At 37.6% G+C, this 27,077-nt stretch overlaps 1 protein-coding gene across 8 annotated transcripts in view; it reads right to left on the bottom strand.

Annotated features, from left to right (window-relative positions):
* The window catches only part of LOC101710436 (AGBL carboxypeptidase 4), a 1,386,524-nt gene that overhangs the window by 545,495 nt on the left and 813,952 nt on the right, over positions 1 to 27,077 (bottom strand). For all 8 annotated transcript variants that reach the window (XM_087214859.1, XM_021247946.2, XM_021247945.2 and 5 more), the window contains one exon: positions 12,315 to 12,531. In XM_087214859.1, coding sequence (XP_087070985.1) covers positions 12,315 to 12,531 — 217 coding nt within the window. The remainder of the gene's footprint in view (positions 1 to 12,314; positions 12,532 to 27,077) is intronic.

Raw genomic sequence — 27,077 nt, 5'->3', positions numbered from 1 at the left:
CGCTGCTCGTGGCCCCTGTCCCACCTCTCCCAGCTCAGAGGAGGTAATCCATGCAGGCCATAACAGCCCCCGCCCCAGTCGAAATGAGAAAACACGTAAATAAGTCTCAAAACCAGACTTCCAGATCACCTACAGCAACCCCAAGGGGAAATGAGATGGAACACTTTGATACTCAATCACCTGGACCCACTGAACAGGCAACAAAAGAGGATATGGAAAAAATGAAATCAGAAATAATTTCTCAGATAACAGGAGAAATTGTGTCCCTAGTGCAAGACATGATTAATAAATCTAGAGAGGAGCTGAGGAACATGATGGAATCCCAACATAGGAAACAAATGGAATCCATAAAACAGATGCAAATAGATTTCCTGGACATGAAAAACTCCATTGAAAGTCTACACAGCAGAATGAGCCAATGTGTGAACAGAATTTCAGATATAGAAGATAAGATTGCAATGAGTGACCAGGAAAAGAAAAATTGCTTCAAAATTATAAGGGAACATGAGAAATCAATCCAGCAACTGCTAGAAGATGGAAAGAAGAATAACATAAGACTGATTGGAGTCAAACAAGAAACAGGAGAGAGTGCAGATGACATAAAAAAATCTCTTCACAGAAATAATGGCAGAAAACTTCCCAAGCAGGGGAAAAGAGCTTGACATACAGATAAGTGAGGCATATAGGACTCCAAATAGCCTTGATCAAAACAAATCTACACATAGGCATATAAATGTTAAGATTCCAGAAACTCAACAGAAGAACAAAGTTCTACAAGCAGTCACAGAAAAGAAACACATCACAAACAAAGGAAAGCCCATCAGAATCACAGCAGACTTCTCAACACAAACCATCAGGGCAAGAAGAGCTTGGAGTGACATATTCCAAGCCCTAAAAGAAAACAGCCTCCAACCCAGATTGATGTACCCTGCAAAACTATCTTTCAAAATTGATGGAGAAATAAGATGCTTTCATGACAAAGAGCACCTTAGGAACTTCGTGAATACCAAACCAGCACTCCAAAGAATTTTACACAATATCCTAGGAACAAACATTGAGGATCACAACCCCAGGAAGCAAAGCAGAATGAACCCATCTGGCATGACAAGAAATTAAATGGAAAGGGGGAGAACCCAACAAAAAGAAAAAGTCATGGCAATGACAAGTCAATACATTTCAGTTATAACCATCAATGTTAATGGTCTCAATTCACCAATCAAAAGAAATAGACTGGCAGAATGGGTCAAGAAGCAAAATCCAACAATATGCTGCATACAAGAAACACACTTAATTGAAAAGGAAACTCATAGACTGAAAGTTAAAGGGTGGAAAACAATACTGCATGCAACAGGAACCCCCCCCCCAAAAGCTGGAGTAGCTATCCTCTTTGCAGATCAAGTAGATTTCAAACCAACACTGATTAAGAGAGACAAAGAAGGACATTACATCCTTGTAAAGGGAAGAATCCAAGAGGAAGAGATGACAATCATAAATATCTACGCACTAAACACTAGTGCACCCAACTATATAAAACAAATTCTAACGGACATGAAAAGTCATATATGCACTAATACAATTGTAGTGGGGGACCTCAACACCCCACTGTCACAGATAGATCAACTAGACTAAAAATAAGTAATGAAATACTAGAACTCAATCGAACTCTTGAACAAATGAACTTAAAAGATGTTTACAGAGTCTTCCACCCCACAAAATCAGAATACACATTCTTCTCAGCTGTACATGGGTCTTTCTCAAAAATAGACCACATACTCACACATAGAACATGTTTAAGTAAGTGCAAAGGAACTGAAGTTATCCCCTGTACATTATCAGACCATAGTGGGATGAAATTGGAGATCTATAGCAAAAGAAACTCAAAAAATTTCATAAACATGTGGAAACTGAACAACACACTTCTGAATAACCAATGGGTCACAGAAGAAATTTAAGAAGAAATCAGACAGTTCCTTCAATTAAATGACAATGACAATACAACATATCGGAATCTATGGGACACAATGAAAGCTGTCTTACAAGGGAAAGTCATAGCAGTGAATACACATATTAGGAAAACAGAATGATCCCAATTAAACAACCTGATGCTGAATCTCAAGCTTCTAGAAAAAGAAGAGCAGGACAACCCCAAAGCTCATACAAGGGAGGAAATTATAAAGATCAGAAGAGAAATCAATGCAATGGAGACTAAGAGAATGATACAAAAAAATCAATGAAGCCAAGAGTTGGTTCTTCGAAAGCATCAACAAAATTGACAAACCTTTAGCCAACCTTGTCAGAGAAAAGAAAGAAAAGGCCCAAATCCATGCAATTAGGAATGAAAAGGCTGAAATTACAACAGACCCAGCAGAAATCCAGAGGATCATCAATACCTACTTCCAGAACCTATATGCCAATAAGATGGACAACACAGAAGAAATGGACAGATTCCTAGATACATATGAATTATCAAAATTGAACAAAGAAGACCTAAAAATTCTGAACAACCCAATATCAACCAATGAAATTGAAAATGTAATTAAAAACTTATCAACTAAGAAAAGCCAGGGCCCTAATGGTTTCACTGCTGAATTCTACAAGACTTTTAGAGAGGAACTGCTGCCACTACTGTTGAAACTCTTCAATGAAATTGAAAGGGAAGCAATACTCCCAAATTCATTCCTGGAAGCAAGCATCACCTTGATCCCCAAAGCAGAGAAAGGCCCAACCTAAAAGGAGAACTAAAGGCCAATCTCACTAATGAACGTAGATGCAAAAATCCTTAATAAGACAATGGCAAACAGAATGCAGAAGATCATCAAGAAGATCATACACCCTGATCAAGTGGGATTCATCCCAGGGATGCAGGGATCATTCAAAATACAAAAATCCATTAATGTAATACACTATATCAATAGAGCCAAGGGCAAAAACCATATGATTATCTCCATAGATGGAGAAAAAGCATTTGACAAAAGCCAACATGCATTTATGATAAAAACCCTACAAAAATTGGAAGAGATGGTCTCTACCTCAAACTGATAGAAGCCATCTATGAAAAATCAACAGCCAATATCATACTAAATGGTCAAAAACTGAAATCCTTCACACTGAAATCAGGAACAAGACAAGGATGTCCACTATCACTACTCTTGTTCAATATAGTTCTGGAAACCTTAGCCATGGCAATTAGACAAGAGAAAGAAATAAAAGGAATAAAGATAGGAAATGAAGAAGTCAAATTGTCATTATTTGCAGATGACATGATACTCTATATAGAAGACCCCAAGAACTCCACCAAAAGTCATCTAGACTTAATAAGCAAATTCAGTAAAGTAGCTGGATACAAGGTCAACATACAAAAATCAATAGCTTTCCTCTATAAAAACAACAGACACACTGACAGAGAAATAGGTCAAACAATTCCTTTCACAATTGCATCCAAAACACTGAAATACCTAGGAATCAACTTAACAAAATAAATCAAAGACCTCTTTCTGAAAACTATAGCACTTTGAAAAGAGAAATTAAAGATGATATCAGAAAATTGAAAGACATCCCTTGCTCCTGGGTAGGAGAGATCAACACAGTGAAAATGGCCATACTTCCAAAACTACTATATAGATTCAATGCAATCCCAATTGTAATCCCAGCAGCATACTTCACAGACCTTCAGAAAACAATCCAAAACTTCATTTGGAACAAGAAGAGATCCAGAATAGCAAAAGCAATTCTAGGTAACAGAGACACGGCAGGGGCATATCACAATCCCCAACTTGAAACTACACTACAAAGCTACTGTGATTAAAAACAGCATGGTACTGGCAAAGAAACAGACCTGAGGACCAGTGGAACAGAATAGAAGATGCAGAAACAATGCCAGACACACTCAGCCATCTCATCTTCGATAAAGGAGCCAAATACCCTCACTGGAGGAAAGATAGCCTCTTTAATAAATGGTGCTGGAAAAATTGGGCTTCAACTTGCCAAAGATTAAAACTAGACCTATATCTCTCACCATGCACTAAACTAAAATCTAAATGGATTAAAAATCTAAATATTAAAATAGAAACTCTGAACCAGTTGGAACAGGGGTTAGGTAGAACCCTTGAAGACATCGGTGTAGGAAAAGATTTTATGAACAAAACCTCAGTTGCCCATGAACTAGCACAAACAATCAACAAATGGGATCTCTTCTTATTAAAAAGCTTCTGCACAGCAAGAGAAACCACCAGCAGTGTGAAGAGACAACCCACAATGTGGGAAAAAATTTTCACCTGCTCTTCCTCAGACAAAGGTCTACTATCTCGAATCTATAAAGAACTTAAAAAGATCAGATCTCCCAAATTTAAAGACCCAATCCAAAAATGGGCATCTGAAATGAACAGACATTTCTCAGACAAGGAAGTAGAAATAGCAAATAAATACATGAAAAAATGCTCAACATCACTGGTCATTCGAGAGATGCAAATGAAAACAACACTGAGATTCCACCTCACTCCAGAAAGAATGGCTGCTATCATGAAATCAACCAATAACAAATTCTGGCAGGGCAGTGGGGAAAGAGGATCCCTGCTCCACTGCTGTTGGGAGTGTAGACTGGTGCAACTACTGTGGAAATCAGTATGGAGATACCTCAAAGAACTAGGACTGGAAGTCCCATTTGACCCTGCTATTCCACTGCTGGGGATCTTCCCCAAACAATTAAAAGAATCATACCACAGTGATATATGTGCACCCATGTTCATAGCAGCACAGTTTGTAATAGCTAAAACTTGGAAACAGCCCAAACGCCCATCAACTGGAGACTGGATAAAGAAAATGTGGTTTTTTTATAAAATGGAGTACTACTCAGCCATAAAAAATGAGAAATTAGAGACATTTATAGCTAAATGGATGCACATTAGGAGATACTCTCAAGTGAAATAAATAGGAGACACATGTATAAATATCGAATAGTTTCTCTGGTGTGAGAAACTGAAAGTGTAAATAAGGACTAAATGTATAATAGGTAATGTGAAATAGGAAGAAAAGGGGCAAAGGGGAAGGAAGTGGGAGGGCTAGGGGAAAGGATAGAAGGGAATGGGATTAATATGAGAAAATGGAAAAATAGGAACAAAATCTTTGTAAATAGGGAGGACTGGAGGGGTTGAAGGGAGGGCTGGGCAAGGGTGAAAAATAAGAACCAAGAGAGACTATGTAAAGGTGCAAATTTCCAATGATGAATGTCATTATATTGTATACCTAAAATGCACCAGTTATTAGAATGAATAATCGATAATGTAAAATAGGAAGAAAAGGTCCAAAGGGGTAGGAGTAGTGGGAGGGGCAGGGGAAAGGAAAGAAGGGAAAGGAAAACATGATGAGAAATGGAAAAAATGGAAATAAAGTCTTTGTAAATAGCGAAGGGTGGAGGGTGTGAAGGGAGGGCTAGGAATGGGGAAAAAATAAGAACCAAGATGCATTATGTAAAGGTACAATTCCCATTGAGAAATGTAATTGTGTTGTATACTTACAATGTACCAATAAAAGAATTAAAAAAAAATCATGTTTACAAGTAGCTTTAAAATTCTACCTTTCTTGCATGACTTCTCTTATATGAGAAACCCAAAACAAAAATAAAGACCAAATAAAAGATAGATAATAGGAAACATGGAGACAGTTCTTTTGCAAATGAGAGGAAGACTAAGAGATGGAGGGAAGAGGAGGAATAGGGGACGTAAAGAGAATTAAAATGTGTTATGTACGCATACTGACTGCCCATGTTGAATGTAATCATTATGTACTGCAAATCCGTATTAATAAAACAAATTTTTAAATTTGACCTTTCTGAAATCTCATACAAGTCAAATAAATACGAAAAGGCCAAAAGTTGTAGCTAGTAAGCTAGGTGTTTTTTTTCAAATACTAAAATAGAACACTAATAGGATTCTAAGAAAATGTTCAGTTCATTTATCAATTTACCATTTATCCTCCTAGAAGCAAGAATTTTTGTTAGTAAATGGATAGAAAGTACTTATGGCTGATTCTATTTTCTTTTTCCTGAGTCTTTTTTGTGGTACCAGGGTCAAACTCAGGACCTTGCGCTTGTGAGGCAGGCGCAGTGCCACCGAATTAAATCCCCAGCCCTTTCCTGAGACTTTAAGGAGTCACCCACCCATCCTTTCTTTTCTGAGATTTTGATTCCTGGTTTTTGTAATATTTTTGTTTTTTAGGAGTGGCCAAAAGATAATGTCAGAACTAGCTGGTGAATGATTTTGATTCCAGGAATTTTTACTCATTTGTCTTTACATTTTGAATTGATGCATAATCCTCAAGGGAACTCTAAACAACAGCATTTAGGACTTATTCTGGGACCTATTATTAGCTTCTGCCACCCCCAAACTATTTCCCTCAATAGTCCCAGAACTTTTTTTTCTATTACCCTTAAATATTCTCCTCTATAGTGTTAAGTCAATGTTTAATATGACAGGGAGGATTCTTTAACCTTCTAGAAATTTTTCCAGTCTGAATCCTCTCCTATAGCCTCTAAATGCCATCTTTTCATACATTATGTCCTCTAAGATAGAGTTCAAATATTAGCTTCCCTAAATTGTTTTTTTCTGATTCCTCAGTGAGAGTTGCATTTCCCTATACTTCCTTTCTAGGTCCTTACCAAGCACCTACCCCCCCTTTTTTTTCATGTAGGTATTGCCATTTATTAGTAGTGTAAAGTGGAATAAATTATTTAACTACTTGTTCCTCAATTTCTTCATCTGCAAAATGTGAATAATACTGCCAGTTTCATGTTTGTAGGATTAAATGAGATAGTAAAAAACCTAGAATAGTTCTTGGCATGTAATAAGTACTCCATAACTGGAGTACTTAGGGTTAGGGTACTTAGGGTTAGAGTTAGGGTTTTCATTTTTATATGGCAAACTGTGTAACTTCAGAGAGCTTAGAGTTTGATAAAGGAGATACAATATTATGAGTGCAGAAAGAGCAGATACATAAACAAGCAAACTTCACAAATGCCTCTGAAAGTTAGAGGAGTGGGTTGCAGTGCAAAGAGACTAATCTAGGAGTCAGCAGCTGTACTTCCAACCATATCTGTCCCATTAACTCACAGGGAGGCTTAGGAAAGTCACCTCCACCCTCTTGGCTTCATTGTCTCCAACTGTACAAGAAAAGATAAATGTTTGCAAAAATTGTTAGTAGTTAGGTGTCATTCAAACTAATTCTATGGGGAAGCCAGTAAGCAGGGGTTGCTGTGGTGTATGTGGGAGAGAACAAGAGAGATCAGAGCCCTGAATTCTCAGAGGTCCTCCTTCCCCTCCTTCCCTCTAAGGCACTGTTCATCTTTGGAAATATAAGGAAGTACAATTTTAAAAGTCTAGGACTAGAAGAATTTAAGATTCTTTTGGACTTTGGCATTCTCCCACATATAAAAGAAATGACTTTGGGGGCCAGGGATGTAGCTCAGTGATTCTGGCGCCTGCCTCACAAGAGGAAGGACCTGAGTTTGATCCCCGGTACAAACAAAAGAAATGACTTTGTTATATTTTGTTAATACCTTCTGATTCAACAAAATAGAAATGTGGCTTCAGAAGAAGTGATGAAGTATGACTATACCCAAAGAGCCCAAGAAGGAATTATGGCTCTAACAATCATCTGCCCTCATTGTAGACATACTCCATTTATTAAAAAAACCCATTAAACTATGAACATTGTATTTATAGTACAAAAATATTTAATGAAAAAAGTGGGCCTTTGAGTCCTTGGATTTATCATTTTAATATTCAACTTCGCTTTCTGTAATTTCTAGACTGATTAATAAAATCTTGTTAAGAGTTTCATATTTGATACTTGTTCAGGGAATGAGAGATTTTTTTCAACTTCATTGAAACATATTTTACATATGATATAAGTAATATATTTCAAGTGTACAATTTAAAGCTTTTGGTACATGTGTATATATACACACCTATACATCCATGTATATACATGTACATATGTATATGCATATACATATGTGTATATATGATAGATTTTAGTATGGCACAAACAAACCTGGGCAACAAGAAAAAGGAAGGAGGCATCACAATCCTAGATTAAGTATACTACAAAGTTACAGTGATAAAAACAGCACAATATTAGCAAAGAAACAGTCTTGTGTAGAAATGGAGCAGTATAGAGGATGCAGAAACAACTCCATGCATACTAATCTACCTGGTCTTTGACAGACCACAAACTTTAGCTGGAGGAAAGATAGCATCTTTTATAAAAGTTGCTGGAAAAACTGGCTATCTACATGCAGAAGATAGACACATATATAGACACATCTCTCTCTCTATGTACTAAATGTAAATCAAAACGGATCAAAGATGTAAATATTACAACAGATACTCTTAAACTGCTTAGGGAAAATAGGTAAAACTTTTGAAGTCATATGCATAAACTAGGAATTTCTGAATAGAACCCCAATTGCACAAGAAATAATACCAAGAACCATCAAATGATATCATATCAAATTAAAAATCTTTTATGTAATAAAGAAGCAACCAACGGAGTGTAGAGACAATCTAGAGTGGGCAAAATTTTGCTAGCTATTTCTTGGACAAAGGACTAATATCTAAAACACATAAAGACTCCCTCCAAAGACTGAATAAAAAATGGGCAACTGAAATGGATAGACACTTCTTTGTAGAAAAAATACAAATGATCAATAAATACATGGAAAAATATTCAAGACTGCTGGCCATCCAAGATATGCCAATTGAAAAAACACTGAGATTCCATCTTACTCCAGAAAGAATGAGTATTATCAAGAATTCATCTAATAACAAACACTGGCAAGGCTGCAGGGAAAAAGGGACATTCCACCCTGTTGGTGGGATTGTAAACTAGTACAATTACTATGCAAATCAGTATGGAAATTCTTCAAAAAGAAAAACTAGAAATTCCATTCAACTTAGCTATTCCACTTCTAGGTCTTTTCCTGAGAAAGTTAAAGATATCATATTACAGTAATAGATGTAGAGCCATGTTTATAGCAACACAATTTATAATCGCTAAATCTTAAAAGTGGCCTATGTGTCCATCAACAGATGAATGGATTTACTCCTTGGATAAAGAAAATGTGGTATTTCTACACAATGGAGTACAACTCTGCCATAAATAAGGATAAACTTGACTTACTTGTAAGAAAACGGATGCACCTTGAGACCACTTTAAGTGAAATAAATCAGATGCATAAGCTTAAATATTGCACCGTTTCTCTTACATAGGAAACCCAATATATAAACAAAGAGCAAAATAAGAGATAGGACAATAGGAAATAGCAATAAATCTTTATCATATGGGATGGGAACCAAGAGATGGTGGGGTGGGAAGGAAAGGAAATGTGATAAAAAAGTGAAATGGGGGCCGGGGATTTAGCTCAGTGGTTTCGTCACCAGCTGCACAAGCGCAAGGACCTGAGTTCAATCCCCGGTACCAAAAAAAAAAAAAAAAAAAGTGAAATGGGATGTGCTGTGCCAATTTCCTACAAGGAATGTGATCATTATATACCACAAACATGTACAAAAATATGGGAGAAAAGGTTCAAGAGATAGGGGAAGGTGTAGGGAAAGGAAGGGGATATCACTACATATAAACCACTAAAATGGTTATAATAAATAGAATACAGTTTCAAGGTTGGCAAGCGTCTATAATGCCTCCTACATTGCTGATAAAGATATAAAATGACACTGCAGTGGTTGGTTTTTTTAATGTTGAACATAAACTTTCTATATGACCTAATGATTCTACTCTTAGAAATCTACCCAGAAAAAATGTAATTGTATCTCCACTCTAAGTTAGGTAAGTGAATGTTCATAACAGCATTATTCATAATAGCTTCAAAATGAAAACAAACAAAATATCCGTAAAGGGGAGAATGGATGAGCAAAATGTGATATAGCCTTTCATTGGACTGCTATTCAGCACTAAAATGGATGGACTACTGATATATGTTACAACATGATGAATGTCAAAAATACAATGCTAAGTGAAAAAGATAGAAGGCACAAAGATAATTATATGATTCCACTTTTTTGAAATATTCAGAAAAATAAATTTCATATTACCAAGAAACAAATCAGTAGAGACCTAGGAGTGGGTGTAGAGGTAGGGATTATTAAGGAAACTATTGGTGGTGATGGAAATGTTCTAAACCTAGACTGTGGTCATAGCTGTACAACTCTAAATTTGTTAAACATCATAGACAATGTGTGAATGTTATGGTACATAAATTATACCTAATTAAATTATAAATTTTACCTCATAAATTATACTTATTATTTTATTAAGACAATAAAACCAAAAAATATCTTTCCCTTGGTTTTTTTATCTTTGAATGTCAGATGATGGTTTTAGTGCATGTTCAAAGGAGTTTTGTTTGGTGGGATTAGAAGGGGCTGCTGATGAGTAACAAAATAAAATGCACTTTTGGATGATGCAACCAGTATGATAATGTAACTAGCTATGACCACGTTGATTAATAATTCTAGCCCTCTAAATTAAAAATCTTGCTTCGTGCCTAATTTCCCTCAGATCTCCATGTTGGAATTCTTAGCCTTCTGATTTGTAATTATTCTCCCTGAAAACTGGAGTAAAGATTAAGCAATTATATTAGACACAAGCCCTATCAAATGCACTGGTAACCAGGAATTGTCCTATCTTAGCCAAAAAGAACGTCATTATGACTAAATTTGGCTGTCAGGTACCTCAGCCATATACATGTCCTCTTTATGTCTCTCTTTTTCTAGGTATTCTATACTTATTTAGAAGTGGGACTGTCTTCTGTGTGGAACTCACAATCCTATGAAAAGTCCATTTCTTCACCAACACATTTCAGATGCCCTAGTAAGCATCTTCTGCCAATTCTACCAGTATCTTTCCTTGGAATCTGTAGAGACTGTTAAATATGTCTGCTTTAGGGGTACAATATACACTTCTTAGTGAAACGTAAAACTAAATTTTCATCTGCTTATTTACTAGCAACCAACCAAACTACTGCTGACACAAAGGGAAAAACTTCTGAATTCAATTAAAGGAATAATTTCAGTTTCTAGTTTGGGCAGGAGAAAGAGCGAGGAACAGAGAAGTGATAGATAAAATAGTGCATACCCTCCTCCAAGATGTCCAAGTTCTAATCCCTGGGAATTGTAAATAAGGTGGTTTACATGACAAAAAGTACTTTACAGATGTGATTAAATTGAAGATCTTGCAATGAGAGATTATCTTGGAGTATTTTGGTGAAGCCAACATAACTGTAAGAATCTTTATAAGTGAAAGAGAAATGCAGGAAAGTTAGTATCAAGGTAATGCAGCATGAGAAAAACTCAACCAGTCATTGATGGCTTTTAAGATTGAAGGAAACCACAAACCAAGGAAGAGAAGCAGCCTCTATAAGGCAGAAAAGGCAGGAAAATGAATAATGTTCTGGAGCTTCTAAAAGGAATACAGATCTTCTAATACCATTACATTAGCTCAGTAAAACAAACACATTTGACTTCTTCCCCCGGAATTATAAGATAATAAATTTGTGTTATTTTAAGCCACCAGGATTACAGCAATTTATCATATCAACAACAGGAAACTAATATGGAATGGAAAAATGAAATCTCCATACCCAGAGAACTAAACCTCAAGAGGGAAAGAAGGGTTGGAAACTGATAGATGTCACACATAGAACACAATGTGGTCAACATAATCCTGTTTGCACACCACCTGCTAACGTGTATGGAGGCAAGTTAGATTCACTGAAAATACATTTATACTTGATCTCACAGTCATAAAATGCCTTCATGCCTTTTGTAACACCCAGTAGAAGTCTCCTTTTCTCTCATGGTTTTTAAAATTCACCAGAACTTTTGTATTTTGTAAGCAAGCTACATCAATTTCATTCAGAACAACCACCATCTGTCTCATACCTTAATCTGTTATTTTCTGGTGCCCATAGTAGCAATGAATCACACTATGAAAACAATGATTTAAAGAAATCACTAATTATAATTATATATAGCTATTTATATTACTATTTAATATAATAGAACTATTAAAAGTTGCAGAATATATAATCTACGATGCACTAATATTCACTATTTTCATTCTGTAAACACCTATTGCTAAGTCTCTACCCTAAGTTTGCCTATTTCTTTCTTTTTTCTTTGGTACCAGGGATCGAACTCAGGACCTTGAGCTTGCCAGGCAGGCAGCAGGACCACTGAGCCAAATCTCCGGGCCTACATTTGCCTGTTTCTAAATGGGCTTTCCAAACTTGATGCTGGCCTTACCACACTCTGGCCCAGCTGCTCCCGAAAGAAATAATCCATGTTTCTCTTTTGCAGGCTGTCAAGGTAATGCTGGAAGCGAGTGTATGTGTATGGGTAGCAGTATGCAAACTGGTAAATATCTTCTTCTTGGTCAAAACAGAATGCAAAGGACATCACATAATTCTTCCTATGGTCTGGGCACCGATAGTAGTAAACATTTTTAGGTGGCAGCCTTTGCCTGAAAGATACAAACAAAGAAATTTGGGCATATCAGATAGTAATTCAAGCCTCAAAAGGTAACAAACAGGAATGAATGCCTAGGAGAAAAATGACAACATCAAGGAATCTAGGTGATGGGAATGGAAGAATGATGATGCACTTTGTTTAAAATTTGGCTCTATCCTTTTCAACTCTTTAGAAGATGCAAAGTTAAACAAAGATGAACCAGTTTTATACATTTGTTTACCCTTACTTGGAGCACTTGTTATACACCCAGACATTATGACTGGCTCTTGATGTACAATGGTAAATATGATAGGCAAGGTCTCAGTCTTCACAGGCTATATATCCTAATAGGAAAACTGTAAATAAAATATTAAAAATGAATAACCAATATAGTTATGGATGCTAAAGATTCCTTGAAGGGAAATAAGGAATGTGATTTTGGACATAACTGGGTGAGGCTACTTTTCATAGGGCAGCTAGATTTTCATTTTCCTCTTTTTTTCTTCTTTTTTTGTACAGACTAAATCAGATATTTTAAAATAAACTAACATGTACTGTGAATATTCAAAGCAAGAAAAAAGACATTCAACATTTCTCTAAATTATTATTATTTTTCTACAAAATATTCCATGAGACTAATTTTCCACAGAAGCACTTGGGAAAATACTGCTTTAAAATATGCTGTGTGCACAATTTTGTTAAGCCAGTATGATCATTATCCAGTAAGAAACACTGATATGCATACAGGAGAAAAGGAAAAATGTTGCAATCATAGATTCCATAACTTATTTACACCTACCCACTTCACAGAGCTACTATATCCTCTCACACTTTCTGATATACAAACTTTTCACACCAATCCCTTGCAGAGAATGCCTTTCATTTGTATACATTTAAATCCTATTAATCCTTAAAAAACTCATCTCAAAATGTGTCTTTTCTATGATCCTGCATTGCCAATTCTAGGCCTATTAAACTTACACATTTTACGGAAATTTGTGCTTTCTTATTGACTGCTTCATACATCCTCGCCAATGGATTGGTTTGGAAGATCCTTAAGGCTTTGGAAGCTTGTGAGGAGTGTTGGCACTGTGGGTGAAGGATGTAAGGTTCACTTGTAGTGACCTAGCATTAAGTTGAGAAGGCAAAGGGGTGCAGGGTACATGGAGAAACGTGTGAGAAGGAAAACAGAAGATGAAGTCAAGAACAGTAAGAATGATACTGGCTCCAGGTACAGTAGCCTGAAAAAATGACTAGGTAATAGATCAAAAAACACTATAACATATAAGTGGCTTTTTTTTTTTCAGAATCTTGTTTCTATCTTGGAGTTTTTCTGAGGTTATTCAAATCGTCAGGGTCGGGGGTGGAACTTATATGGAAGAGCAAAAATTGCATAGCATTGACGCTTATCCCTATATTTGTTTGCATTATATTTAATTGAATAGTATAATATTTGATTATGTTAGAAAAAGTGGCTTAAGTGGTGGCCGATGGGATCTACAATGGACAAGAATCTGAAAGTGCTGAGGAGAAGGACAGGGTGATAGATACCCAGCATAAGCACAAAGGAATAGGACTTTGCATATAAAACTTCCTTTTATTATCAAAGGCTTCTAGGGTTGTGCTTAGGCCCATCAATAGAATCTATTTACTTCTCACTCCCAAGCCACTGAGAAAAAAACATGTAAATAATAATCATTTTTTTTTTCAGGTATGCAATAAACGTAATAGTATAGATCAACAGGGGAAAAGAAATAAGAAGCAACCAATATTTGATTTTTATCCTTATCACTTTTTCTAGGGCCCCTCTAACTTGATGTAAACTTTCAATTTTCAAGGAAATTCCTATTTCACTCCCATTTTATCATAAATAAATTGAATAGTTTTTCTGTTTGTATGATAAAACAGGAAAGACTTATATTTGAAATGGAAAAGCCATTCCATTTGTGATCAGTGTCACGTAAAATCACATTCCCATCAGAAAACATAGACATCAACATCACAAAACTAAAAATATATGGGAGATCAATACCATTTTTCAAATAAATTTGGAAGCTACTTCAGTCTCCCCAAAAAAAGAACAATACTTCAAAAAGCCATAAAGAAAAGCCCTGACATTTCCAATAACCCAAATAGAAGAGACAGAAAGATGCTATGCATGGTATTTTACCCCCTTCTCTTGTCCTTCACTACTTAGAAAACTGCCTGCTCTCCACAAACACAAACTGAGAATGGCGCTCATTTCACATGGGGTGGGGACTAAGCCAGTGAAGAGGTAGCAGAATACTCCCTGCCCCTGTTTCTTTCACACATCTTGCCTCTCAGGGACCCTGACTATAGCGTTTTCCTCTCTCAAAGCCCACGCATATAGATGTGGGTAAGACCTGGGATCTGTCTTGTTAAGCTTGGCCACATGCTCCAGAACTTTCATCTTGCTGGTTTCAGCGTGGGCTCTTGGACCCCACAGGAACTCATAGCTGGCAAGACCACTATTAGGAACCTGCCTATACATCAGGTACTGTTCCAGTACCAAATCCTCTGTGATAAATTTCCAGGGATCCCCAATAACAACTCGTTCCCTCAGAACTAACGTCTCCTAACTTCTAACATGTTTCCTTAGTTCTTCCACACTGACACTATTGCCATTTATGAAGATTACAGTCAGGATATACATCAGGAGGTCGACTTTGGGAATGATCTTTTCATCATCATCCAGTATGCCATTGTAAGTGAGGCCCAAGATGGGCACAAGGACATAGGTGTCCCCAGAGGGAACCACTCCCCTTATCTCAATACCTAAGCCCAGAGACATGGAGTCACGGAATTCCCTAAAGTTCAGAAAGAAGTGCTCACAGTAATCATGAGACAAAATGTGCAGCATTTCTTTCACGTTGGTCTGCTCCTTCTTTTGGTACTTGCGGAGCAGAAAGGGCACCAGGTTATGCAACTTCTCATTTAGGAGCACACTGCACAGGATCTGAGGGAAGTTCATGGCTTGTGAAGGGCTTGAACCCTCTGCTTTTCGTGTCTTGGAGCTCTCACTGAAATGACTCCTTTGAGTAGAAGCCATGGCAGTGGGAGAAGAGAGGATAACCTCAGGACTCTGAAGATAACTTAGTGTCCAAAGCTCCAGCTCCTGTCTTGGTATGGCACTGATTACAGTATAGGAGGAAGAGCATGAGGAGGAAGCAGTGGCTGCTGCTTCCTCCTCCACATCCTTGAGAACTGGCACACTCATGATGACTGTACTTCTTTGGGCGGGATGGTCTCCCCCTATCTTGCTGTCTTGGCTCCTCTGCCATAGGGCATCATGATGATCTTGACTCCTGGGCCTCCTCTCTTGTGTGACCTAGGTATGCTACCTCACAGAAAGACCTTCACCACCTGATTCCTGGAACTCCTCTGTGAGTTCTCCCCTGTAAAGCTACTCAGTAGATTTATGAGCAGTTTATATACAGCCACCTTCTCCAGGAACTCCAGGCTGACTACAGGAAAAACTAGGCTTTGTGGGATTCTTTCCGGTTACCTTCAAAACTTGAGTGCTGAGAATAATGTCCTGGGGAACACAAGGGCACCAGAGGCAAACCTGGATTATTCTGGGATGCCATCAGGGTGGGGCTTCCTCACTCCCCCCAGGGCAGCCCCTCATCATGCCCTAACTGAGCCCAGGTCCTATCTCATTTCCTCACAGAAACACAGACCTGAGGACAAGACTGTGACTCCCAGGATCCCTGTGGCTGACCATAAATAATAATCTTATAAAGCTAACATAGCTTTAAGACAAATCTCCTCAGCATTCATTCTTTTAATGAGATTGCTTCCCTACACCTTTCCATATGGAACTACCAGTGATGAGGTGGAGATACAATGGCCTAGGGTTATGGGGAACAAGAAGGCACTTCTGCAAGTGCAATGCAGAAGAACAGGCAGTTTCTGAGAGGGCAACAGAAGTAATTTCTTCCAAGAGAAGCAGATCTTACTTGGTTGTTTTATACAGCAAATATCTAAGTATCATATATCAAGCATAGTTTGGTTAAAACCAAAGGAAAAGGAACTAGTAGACTAAAAGAGTGAAATTATTAATCATGGAGCTGAATTCCAGAGGAAAAAAATAAAAAGTAGAAAGGCTTGGAGAGAAAAGGGAGTAGTAAAGCTAGGATTAGAGAAAGAACAAAGACCAATGCAGAAATGATGGGTAGAGAGAATATATGATGCTCTATATTTGCAATGTTATTGAAGAGGCTAACATGTGAGGTTGGTGGAATAAGCTACTGTCAGGGGTTCAGATGTGTATTTAGGAAGAATGTCAATAAAACTGTCCTTGAGGTATCTATCCAGTCAGTGGTCTGTGATAGTCACTTTAGTCCCTGACTCTGAGGTCTGAGTCCAAGTCTCCTGGTGCTGAAGGTGAGCATGTCTTCCTACACAAACGATCCCTACATAAGGCCTGTTATGGCTTGTGTTTAGATGTCCCCCCAAAGCCTCATGCAGATGAGGTGGGGCTTTCTTTTTCAGAGGTGACTGAACCTGGAGTGTGTGATGCTGGGATTGAGGGTGTGTAATTATAGACCACTACATGTGAGTTATGGGTTTGGCACTCCCTAATCCCAGTAGTCTGGATGAGATAAAAGGGGGAAAAAGACATTGTTAAGGTCCCTTGTTGCTTTTGCTAGCTTGTCTGTGCCATGCTGATTTTCCTCTGCAATACCTGTCTGCCATCCACCTTGCCTTGGAGCCAGATTATGAACTGAAATCTCTACAAACTGGGCTAAATAAACTCTTTCCCCTTTAACTTTGGGTGTCAGTATTTTGTCTCAGCAATAAGTGAAAAGTAACTAACACAAAGTCCTTCAAATTATGACACTGTCTTCAATTCTTCATTTACCAGTATATTTGGTCAGAGCCCACGCTTAAATCATCTTACTTTTCTCCTCTTCTACTCAAGTTCAACAACTTAAGTCTAAGTGTTTTGATTATATGCTATCAGGAGAATTCAGCTACTGCCTGCAGCTGTCCCACCTCCTCTCCTGTGTGGGTAGAACTGGTGAGCAGACAGAGTGGAGCTAATGGGCTCTGAGGTAATCACTGAGGGAAGCTGAGATGCTGTTTAGGGCCTAGACTTTTCCAGACTCCACCAAGGATATAAACAGAAGTCTACTTGACAAGGGCTTAGCAAGCCATATTCATCAGGACTTTAAAGTAATGCAAAGAGTAAAGGAAAATTGGGGAAAGAGGCTGGGATTAGGGAGAAGAACTTTTCTCTCATTTGAAATGCCCTGAAGTTTTTTCTTATTATGTTCTCCTTACGTGTCAGGCATTGCATTAAATGTTTTATACACATTATTACAATAGCCTTGTAAGCCAGAAACTATGAACGTCCCTTTTATAAACACACAAACACAGACACATACACACACAAATCAAAGCTCAGAGAGGTTAAAAAAAACAAACCCTGAGGTCACATGGTTAGTGAGCAGCAGAGTCTGTATTAGAGCTAGGCCAATGTAGCTGGGTCCATAATCTGTGCTTATAATCTTTATGGTACCTCGCCACTTTTCCTTTCGGCATTCAACATATAGTCTTACCTTCTACCTTAGAAAAATCTGGTCTCACAGTGCTCTCATCAGTACCCATTAGCAAAAATACCTTTAAACATCTTTCTATTTTCCCATTTCAGTTTGATTCACAAGGCTTCCTGTGATCTTCCTGTGATTTGGGCATCAACACCCATCTCTCCCTCCTTGAACATGTACTTTATTCATATTCAACTACTCACATCTCCTTCATACAACTGTGTGCCATAATTCCACATCTTTGTACTTAATCTTTCCTCCAGTCAGTCTGCCTTCTCTGTCATCTGCCTACTTAGTGAGCTACTACTCATACATGTGGAATATGGTTGGTTGTTAACAAAGGTTTATTTAAAACATGAACGAATTAATCAATGAACAATGAATATGTAAATAACTGCCTATCCTTTAACATATCCTTAAACATACTTATGGCTTGTGTTTAGGTGTCCCCTCAAAGCCTCATGCGGTCATAGGATGGGCTTTTTCAGAGGTGGCTGGATCTACGGTGTGTGATGCTGGAATCAATTCAGGTGCAAGGCTAGGCTCAAGGGCACTAGGATTAAGGATGTGATTGTTACCCACCCTAAGCAATCTGGATAAGATAAAAAGAGGTGGAAAGATGATGTTAAGGCCCCTTGTTGCTTTTGCTATCTTCCACTGTCATGAAAGCTTGCTCTTTTGCCGTGTGCCACTTTGCCTTGGAGTCAGCTGATTATGAACTGAGACCCCTACAAACTGTGAGCTAAATAAACCTTTCTGCCTTCAACTTTGGGTGTCAGGTATTTTGTCTCAGTATTCATCATCATCAATTTTTCTCTACTATTCATCAATTTTTATCTACTTTGATAAAAAAGAAATGAATTTTATCATCTGGTTTGTCTCTTAATAAAGAGGAACAAAAGTAAATGATATTTATTTAAAAAGCATGTTGGTGGTTTCTTGAAGAGGGGAAATGTGTCACCTCCTGCATCTGAACTAGTGATAATACCGAGAGCTCTCCAAAAATACTTAGTTGTTTTTAGAAACAAAAAGCAATGAAAAAATGAAAAGAAGACTCATCCCAGGAGATCATTTGTAGATATCACAGGAAGGCAGATTTTTGCTCAGTATAAAATATTCAACATTTATATGAAGAGAAAGTAGAGAGCCTTGATTCACAGGGGAGTTCATCATGGGAAGGTTTAAGGAATTCCATAAAGAAACTTCATTTACTTCACTTTAGGTTAGACAAGGCAGCATTCTGATTCTACTCAACACAGATGGTATAAGACAGTCTAGAGAAACAATATAACAAAACAATGATAACTATTATAGCACTATTTTCTATGTGTGTACATAGCACTGACTATGTGCCAGGACACTGTAAGTACTTTATAATCATCGCACTAAGCCTCTGATGTCATTCCTATATTTTCCCAACAATATGACGAAAATGAAGGTAGTGTTAAGAATCACTCTTAAGAGAAGTAAGTCCGTGACACCCCAAAAGACTATAGAAAAGAAAGGGTCTAACACCTGATTCTGCCAGTGACCCAGGAAGATTCCAAGCTCTGGCATGTGTTCTCTGAGGACCTAGAGAATAAAAGCTGACCTAGTTCTTAGAACAAGCCATTTTCTATCCTAATAATGGAAGAGGAGTTCCACCTCTGTGAGAAAGGACTGTAATTCTCATCCTCAGATTTAGTTATGTGTACAGAATTGTGTGTGTGTGTGTGTGTGAACACAAAGACACATATCACATGCATATGTACATATATTCACCAAATTCTCAAAAAACTTTCTGTACCTGTTATAGCTCCTATTTCTCTGCATCAATCTCAATATGTCTTTCTCCACAATTACATTGAGCTCTCCTTGAGGGCAAGGACCATGTAGTGTTCTACCATGTTACTCCAGCACTTTGCATAGATGAGATAGTCAAAACTGCTAATGAATTGGCTAAGTGAAAATATTTGTAAGTAAATTATTTCAGCCACACCAATATACAAACATAGTGATCCCTCTGTGTAAAATTTTAAGTCACACCATAAATATATGTTGTTCTTATAAACTGCATTGCCTATTAAAATGCATTCCTTCTGCCTGTAATTGCCTTTCCCATGCCTTTCTACATGGTGCATCCCTATGTAAAGAAGTAAGGCCCAAGTCAAACGATATTTCTCTTTGAAATCTTTGTCAGGAATTCTTCCTGAAATTCATGCAACTAATCATAAATTCATGTGATTACCCAGTTTCCTGTTTCCTCTACTTCATTTAGGTACGGACAGAAAGCAAACTATCATCTGCTTTCCCAGGTATATTTAGAACCAAAATAAGACCTCATTTCTATTCCCTTCATGAGGGCAGTTGAATCTCTCATATGTCACCCCTGCTAACACATGGCCTTTGGACCAGGTATGGCTGGAACAATTGAGAGCATTAACTGTCTTGAGCCAATTGGCCCATTCCTTTTCCTCCATGGTGTCTGGCACAGGTAGGCACCTGGCATGAATGTCCATACTATAAATCTACCCTCTCTAAGCAAACAGAACCCACTCTTATTCCAATACTATCTTCTCCCAAATAGTTATAATAGTGCTCTTGTCACCAGCACATCTATTCTTATCTTTCTCCATGCTTTGTCACAGCTAATTTCTTAGTGAGTCACATGGAGGCGGAGAGAGAATGAGGGAATACTCAGATACAGACAACACATTTTTATACCTAGGTGTCTAATCAGATTATCATCTTATCAGGGGCTGATGGGCATTAGGGGTTGGAGGGAAGAGATGGTGCTACATATTGCCAGCTGAGTTTTGATAACAAAATGATACTGCTCCCTTCGTGAATTAACCTTTTTGTCCTATATATTGTATTGTTTATTTTTCAGTTTATTTTATATGTAGGGATTTTATTTTTTACTGATTCCTTCTGGAGAAGGACACCCACACACTGTAGCAGCAGCTGCTTCTATTAATTCCAAGTCATTAAAAACATTAAAATGAAAGCCAATTACTTTGGCTGGTTTAGAGCCAAGGAAGAACTGAGACTGATTATATTCTGGTCATGGACAGCAACAATATTTCTACCTATGAGTGACTGCTGGGAGAATGCCATTGTAGCCAGAAACTCCAAGGAGAGGCACCTCATGCCAGGAGAAGCTATCAAATACATATTCTATCTCCTCCAATCCAGATTCCCAGAAGGCAACCTCTCCTCTTTTTTAGCTGTGTATGTTGCAGCTGAAGAGCTAATACTCCATGCTACAAGGGGTTCTAAATCATCTACTTTATCTTCTCCAACCTAGATTCTTACAATTCAGCAAAAGAACACTGAACATGGAGGTAGAAGCTGAATTATAATCCAAGCTCTTGCTGTCTCTTATTTTGTCTGTGTCTCTGCACAAAATACTGTTACTACATAATGTCCTGCAGCCACCTTAGGATTGTGTGAAATCTCTTAGATAAAAAGGATTTTGTTTTTCTTTTTTTTGTATATCCTTTTATTGGTACATTTTAGGTGTACAATATAATGGCATTCATCATTGGAAATATGCACCTTTACATACTCTCTCAGTAAGGATTTTGTTTTTAAAGCTATCATTTACTGGACGTAAGGATGATGGCACATGAGGCAGTAGAGAAGTAGTTGGTGTAGAGAGCAATATAGAAGGAGAGTAATCAACTGTCTACTTGTCTACATTTCCATGTTTTTACAAGTATAGTGAAAAAAGTCCCATCCAATCCAGCTTCTTTTTTTCCCACTCCTCCCCTTTCCATTCCCTTCTCCATATAACCTTTTCAAAACTTGGTTGGATTGGCACTTCCTGGGTTAAAACTTTTCACAATTTCCAAGCACACTGAAATGAAATAGAAATCTTTAATATGATGTTTTTAGTTCCTAAGATGCACAAATTTCAGCGTTGAACTTGGCACCTTTAAGTACTTTTCCTTTTATCCATCCTGTTCTTCACACCACTTGCTTTGCCTATTTTTTTAAAATCTCAAATGTTCTCTATCACCACCTAAATCAGGCCCTTTCATTAGTCTCCTTTAGAGCAACCAAATCCTTTCCCTCAAAACATTACCTGTGTATTATATGTGTATGTTGTATGTGTATTATGCTTGCTTATTTACAGTTACATGTCTAATGAGCTTATGTTTTCTATGTGTATAGGAATAGAATGTGTCTCTTGCTTGTCTGTGAATAATCTAGCATCTGACACAGTGCATGACACATGGTAGACTAGTAATAGATATCCGTAAAATAAATGGATATATGTTGGTGAATAAATATATGTTGGTGGAGGGAAAATGCCAGGCAGGTAAGATTGCTGTCTGCTTGAGACAAAGTGGTTGGCCAGTGGATTCCTAGAAGTACCGGTTATTGGTGGGTCTTGGGCCAGAGAGGCTTCTAAAAAGGTCCATGAGTTCAATGTTTCCCAATTTTCACAGAGCGCTTCTCTCAGAGAAGTGAAAAGGTCACTAATCATGTAAAGATTTCCTTCCTCCTATAGTGATAGGGACCCATATATTATATAATGCTAGTCTGTTTCTGGATTCTTTCTAATTCTTTTTCTACTTCATCAAATAAAAACTTTAAGGAGAGATTCATTATCACTGAGTCCTATCATGTAAGGAGCCACTGAGATCTTTCAGTCTGTGCAATTAGCCTGGTTCATCAGTGGTGGTAATAGTCATAGGCTCATCATAATGTTCCCCAGCACAAAATGGTTTCAGCCTGCTCCCTTGCTCTCACTGAGTAGAGTACTACAGGCTTGGTAGGGCCAAAGTTAAGAAGGAGCTTAATGGCAGACAAAGAAATGTAGATAAATAGGACCATCTGAGACCACCATCTGATTTATCATCTCTCTGAACCCCACGCCCCACATACACCTACCCTCAAGACCCATACAGGAATTACTTGTTCACTGAGCGAACTGAAATACTGTCCCTATTGGAAAGACTGAGGAGTAGATCATGAGAGTAGATTCCAGTAACCTGGGAGTTCCAGTGACCAAGGAAGCCAAGAAATGGCCTAAAATTCAGGTTTCCGAAAACCAGGGAGCTTAAACAAAGCAATGAGAAAAATGAGCTTGTTCAGAATCCTGGTTTCTAAACTCAGTGGAACAGGGGATGAGAGACAGTAAGTTTGGAGCTACAACTGAGTCAGTGACAAAGGAAGACTACCAAGAAGAAAAATTAGAGGGGCAGAGGGCATGTGTAACAAGTTATGCTCATCATAACTTGGGAGGAACAATTACAGGGTGGAAGGTACAATTACAGTCTCAAGTGGATGAAGATGTGATTAGAATAAGAGATGGAGAGGATTCCTTAGCAAAAGTGAGGCACTTACCAGGTTCCAAGTCAGGAAATGTAGAAATTATTTTCTTATCCTCATAAAGAATATCAAGAATGAATGTTACCCTGTTAGGAAAGACTGGCATAGACACACAGAGAACAGCATGATATCTTGAGTTGATATCCTCTAGTTGCCAGTCTCAACCAGAAGATGAAAAAAAGAAAGATAGGCCACTGGTCTATGTGAATAGTGATGACAATTTGATGACCTGTGGACACACAGGAATAATAGGTTGTGACTTGTGGGATTTGGGCTTGTGTGGCAAAGAATGAATGAATATCAAATAATAAGATATGGCACAACCCTGGGAATGTCTGATATAGAGAAAGGAAATCTTACCTAGTGGTGCCAGAAGAATTATTATAGTAGTGGGACAGCTGCAAAATTTCAACAGCAAGCATTAGTTTATCAGGATCAGAATAAGTGAGGGGTTAGAGAATGAGATTGACACAGGAGACCGAAGTAAGGGTAGAGCAAAGGTTCATCATGTTTGTAGGAGAATATTTAGGTCAGGTTTTAGTTGTGATTCTGAGAAAAGGTTCTGGGAATAGAAGGAGTGTTCATCTTCCTGACAAAGACTCATTGTTTTCAAGATGGGACAGAGTCCAAACATAGCTACAGGTGAGATGTGTTGTCAAACCATACAACTTACTAATACACTCTCCAGAGAATCTTCATATGGCAAGCATTACTTATTTTTGGTTTCACTTCCTCTGGCAAGTCCTTCCCCCACCTATAATGATTATACCCACCTTCACCCCACCTCTGGCCCCATGATCCCTGTATAACTCTTAGAGAACATATATCATACTTCATTATAGACCGGGGATTTAGCACAGTGGCACTGCGCCTGCCTCGCAAGCACAAGGTCCTGAGTTCGATCCCCGGTACCAAAAAAAAAAAAAATCAGAAATATCATTCTTCATTATAGCTTAATATTTTTCTTCGTTATTCTAGCAGAGTGGGTCAATATCTCTATTTGTTCAACATTAATCCCTAGTGGCTAACACAAGTATGACACACAGTAAATAAATACTTTCAATTGATTGATTGATTGAGAAAGAGTGAATAAGAGAAGAGGTAGCAAAAAATAAAGTTGAAGAAACTGGGAAGTGGGCACAAAAACATAAAACACAACATGTAACTCATGTTTTGGAGTAAAGAGTTACTACACAAAGGTCAGTGGCTCCCAAGGGAACACCAATAATACCCTATTAGGACATTCCTTCACTGAATAACTGGTTTAAATGTGGGTTCAAAGGAGTCATGTCTGATGCTTTTGCTTTCATCACATGAAAAATAATCTCTAAATCAATTTCTCAATGTCCGTCATCTGCCTGTGAATGATACAGCTTTCTTTCTACATCATTGATCTTCACACAGTTAAAATTTATGTGAAAAACTTTCATACTTCAGTAGACATATTAATCTTAGAAGCTCTGAATTCATGCATTTCACAACCTCTCACTCTTCAGGGTTATTATGTTAATTAAGGTAATAAAATGGACTCAGTAAAGAGCTTTTGATAATTGCAATGAGTAAATGAACTTTACAGATCATCTACCATCTTCCTGAAATTTGGGAATCAGAAATATAGGGGCTAGGGCTGGGGATTTAGCTCAATAGTTCCTCTGCCTGCCTTGCAAGTGCAAGGTCCTGAGTTCGATCCCTGGTACCCCCCCCAAAAAGGGAGAGAAATATAGGGGATGAGGAGCTTTCTTGTTCGATAAGAAACTTACAATTTTCTTTTGGAAAACTCTCTTTGTAATCTATTTGGGAGTATATTAACACTTTATACAGATACATCATGCCTACTTTTGTAGATTCATGCGACTTGAGGAGTCCTCTAGTCCAATGTCTTTCAAACACTTTCTAGCTACAAAATATTGTCTTCAAAAGAAAGCTGGAAGAGAAACACAATATGTAAAAACAAACAAACAGGTAAGCAGAATTTGGATGGCAAGAAACAGGGCAAATGTGGTTAGGCTTGACCTTATTCAAACTTTCCTTATTCAAACTTTTGTAACTGAAACCTAGAGAGATAAATGAGAGATAAATGACTGGACCAAAGCTACACTGTGAGTTAGAAGTAGAGCCAACAACTAACTGTTCATCCAACTATTTCTGGTTCATTAATTCATCAAATAAATATTTATCAAGCAGTATTCTTGATTCTAAAGATAAATTCATGTATAAAAATTAGAGTATGAAACAAAGTACTATGAGGTAAAAAACCATAAGGGAATGGAAAGTAGAGTGTGACAGGTTTATTATACAGGATTGTCAAAGATGTTTCTGATGTGATATTTGAATAAAGTGAAGCAGTAGTGGATTTCGGGGGAACACTGTTGTAGGGAGAAGGACCAGCAAGTATCGTTGATATTTCCCTGCTGTTCTTGTCTCTTCAGGACAGGGCATTTGCTAGATCCAGGTCTTGCATTATCTCATCTACATGCATGAAAGTTCAGACCATAAGTGATAATACAGGTTTATAGCAAACAGACACTGCTTTAAATCTAGGTTTTAATAGGCATTTAATTATACAGCTTTGGGCAAGTGACTTATCTTCTTTTACCTTCTATTTTATGATTTATAAATGAGAATGATACTATTTTTCTTCACATATTTATTAAAAGCATTTAATAATAAATACAGATAAAGCTTCTGACATATACCAGTGGGTTACAGTTGGAAACTATTATTACTGTCCACATCCCTTTACATGAATGAGGGTTATTGTTATAGTGGGCATTAAATGTTGACTCCTTAACATATTTCCTCCTCCCAATAGTAGATGAATTCCCATGTTTAAATGACTCCTTCCTCATTGGGTTAGTTTCTTGGGACCACAGAAAAAGGTCTCACTATCTCTTTAAAAAGCACTTGCTCCTATCTAGAACAATCATATAAGTCCTCCAAGGAATGAAAATATATTTAACAGAAAGAAAATACAGTAATTAAAGGTTTGGTGTTATCTTCTGTTCTGACCAGGCCATTTGAGTGGCTTTCTTTCCCTGGTGCTAAAACTCTGCTTCACTGTCACCCTCCTAATCTCATTGGTTCTGTGAGTTCGCAGTATTCTTCAATTGTATTTCCATTGACCTCAGTTAAGTAGCATTTAGTTCTATCATTAGGAACTAAAGAAACTGCATCTTGTATACTTATATATCACTAAGTTAACTGAAGATGATGAAAACACCAATATAAGTCATATTTAATTTTAAATAATTGAAATTATGTTGTTGAACAATAATGTAACAAAGAAAATTTTGAATTTCATACATGGTTTTTGCATTCTCTGGAAAGCAATTTCTTCAACTGAAAAACAAAGCAAAAATAAATTAACTGATTGTTATGGCTTGTGTTTAGATGTCCCCCCAAAGCTTCATGCGGATGAGATGAGGCTTTCTTTTTCAGAGGAGGCTGAATCTGGAATGTGTGATGCTGGGATTAAGGTTGTGTGACTACTAAACCACTACATGTGAGTGATTGGTTTGGCACTGCCCTAATCCCAGTAGTCTGGGTGGGATAAAAGGGGCAGAAAGTTGCTGTTAAGGTACCTTGTTGCTTCTGCTACCACGAGGGCGCCATGAACTGTTTCTCCTTTACTACACCCCTCCTGTTGCTCTTGTTGCTTTGCTACTGT

The sequence above is a fragment of the Heterocephalus glaber genome, unplaced genomic scaffold (assembly GCF_053883595.1).
Source record: "Heterocephalus glaber isolate CG9 unplaced genomic scaffold, H.glaber_assembly_v1.0 deba00001451, whole genome shotgun sequence".
Lineage (NCBI taxonomy): Eukaryota > Metazoa > Chordata > Mammalia > Rodentia > Bathyergidae > Heterocephalus > Heterocephalus glaber.
Note: the sequence above shows the minus strand (reverse complement) of the source record. Positions and strands in the feature narration are given on the sequence as shown.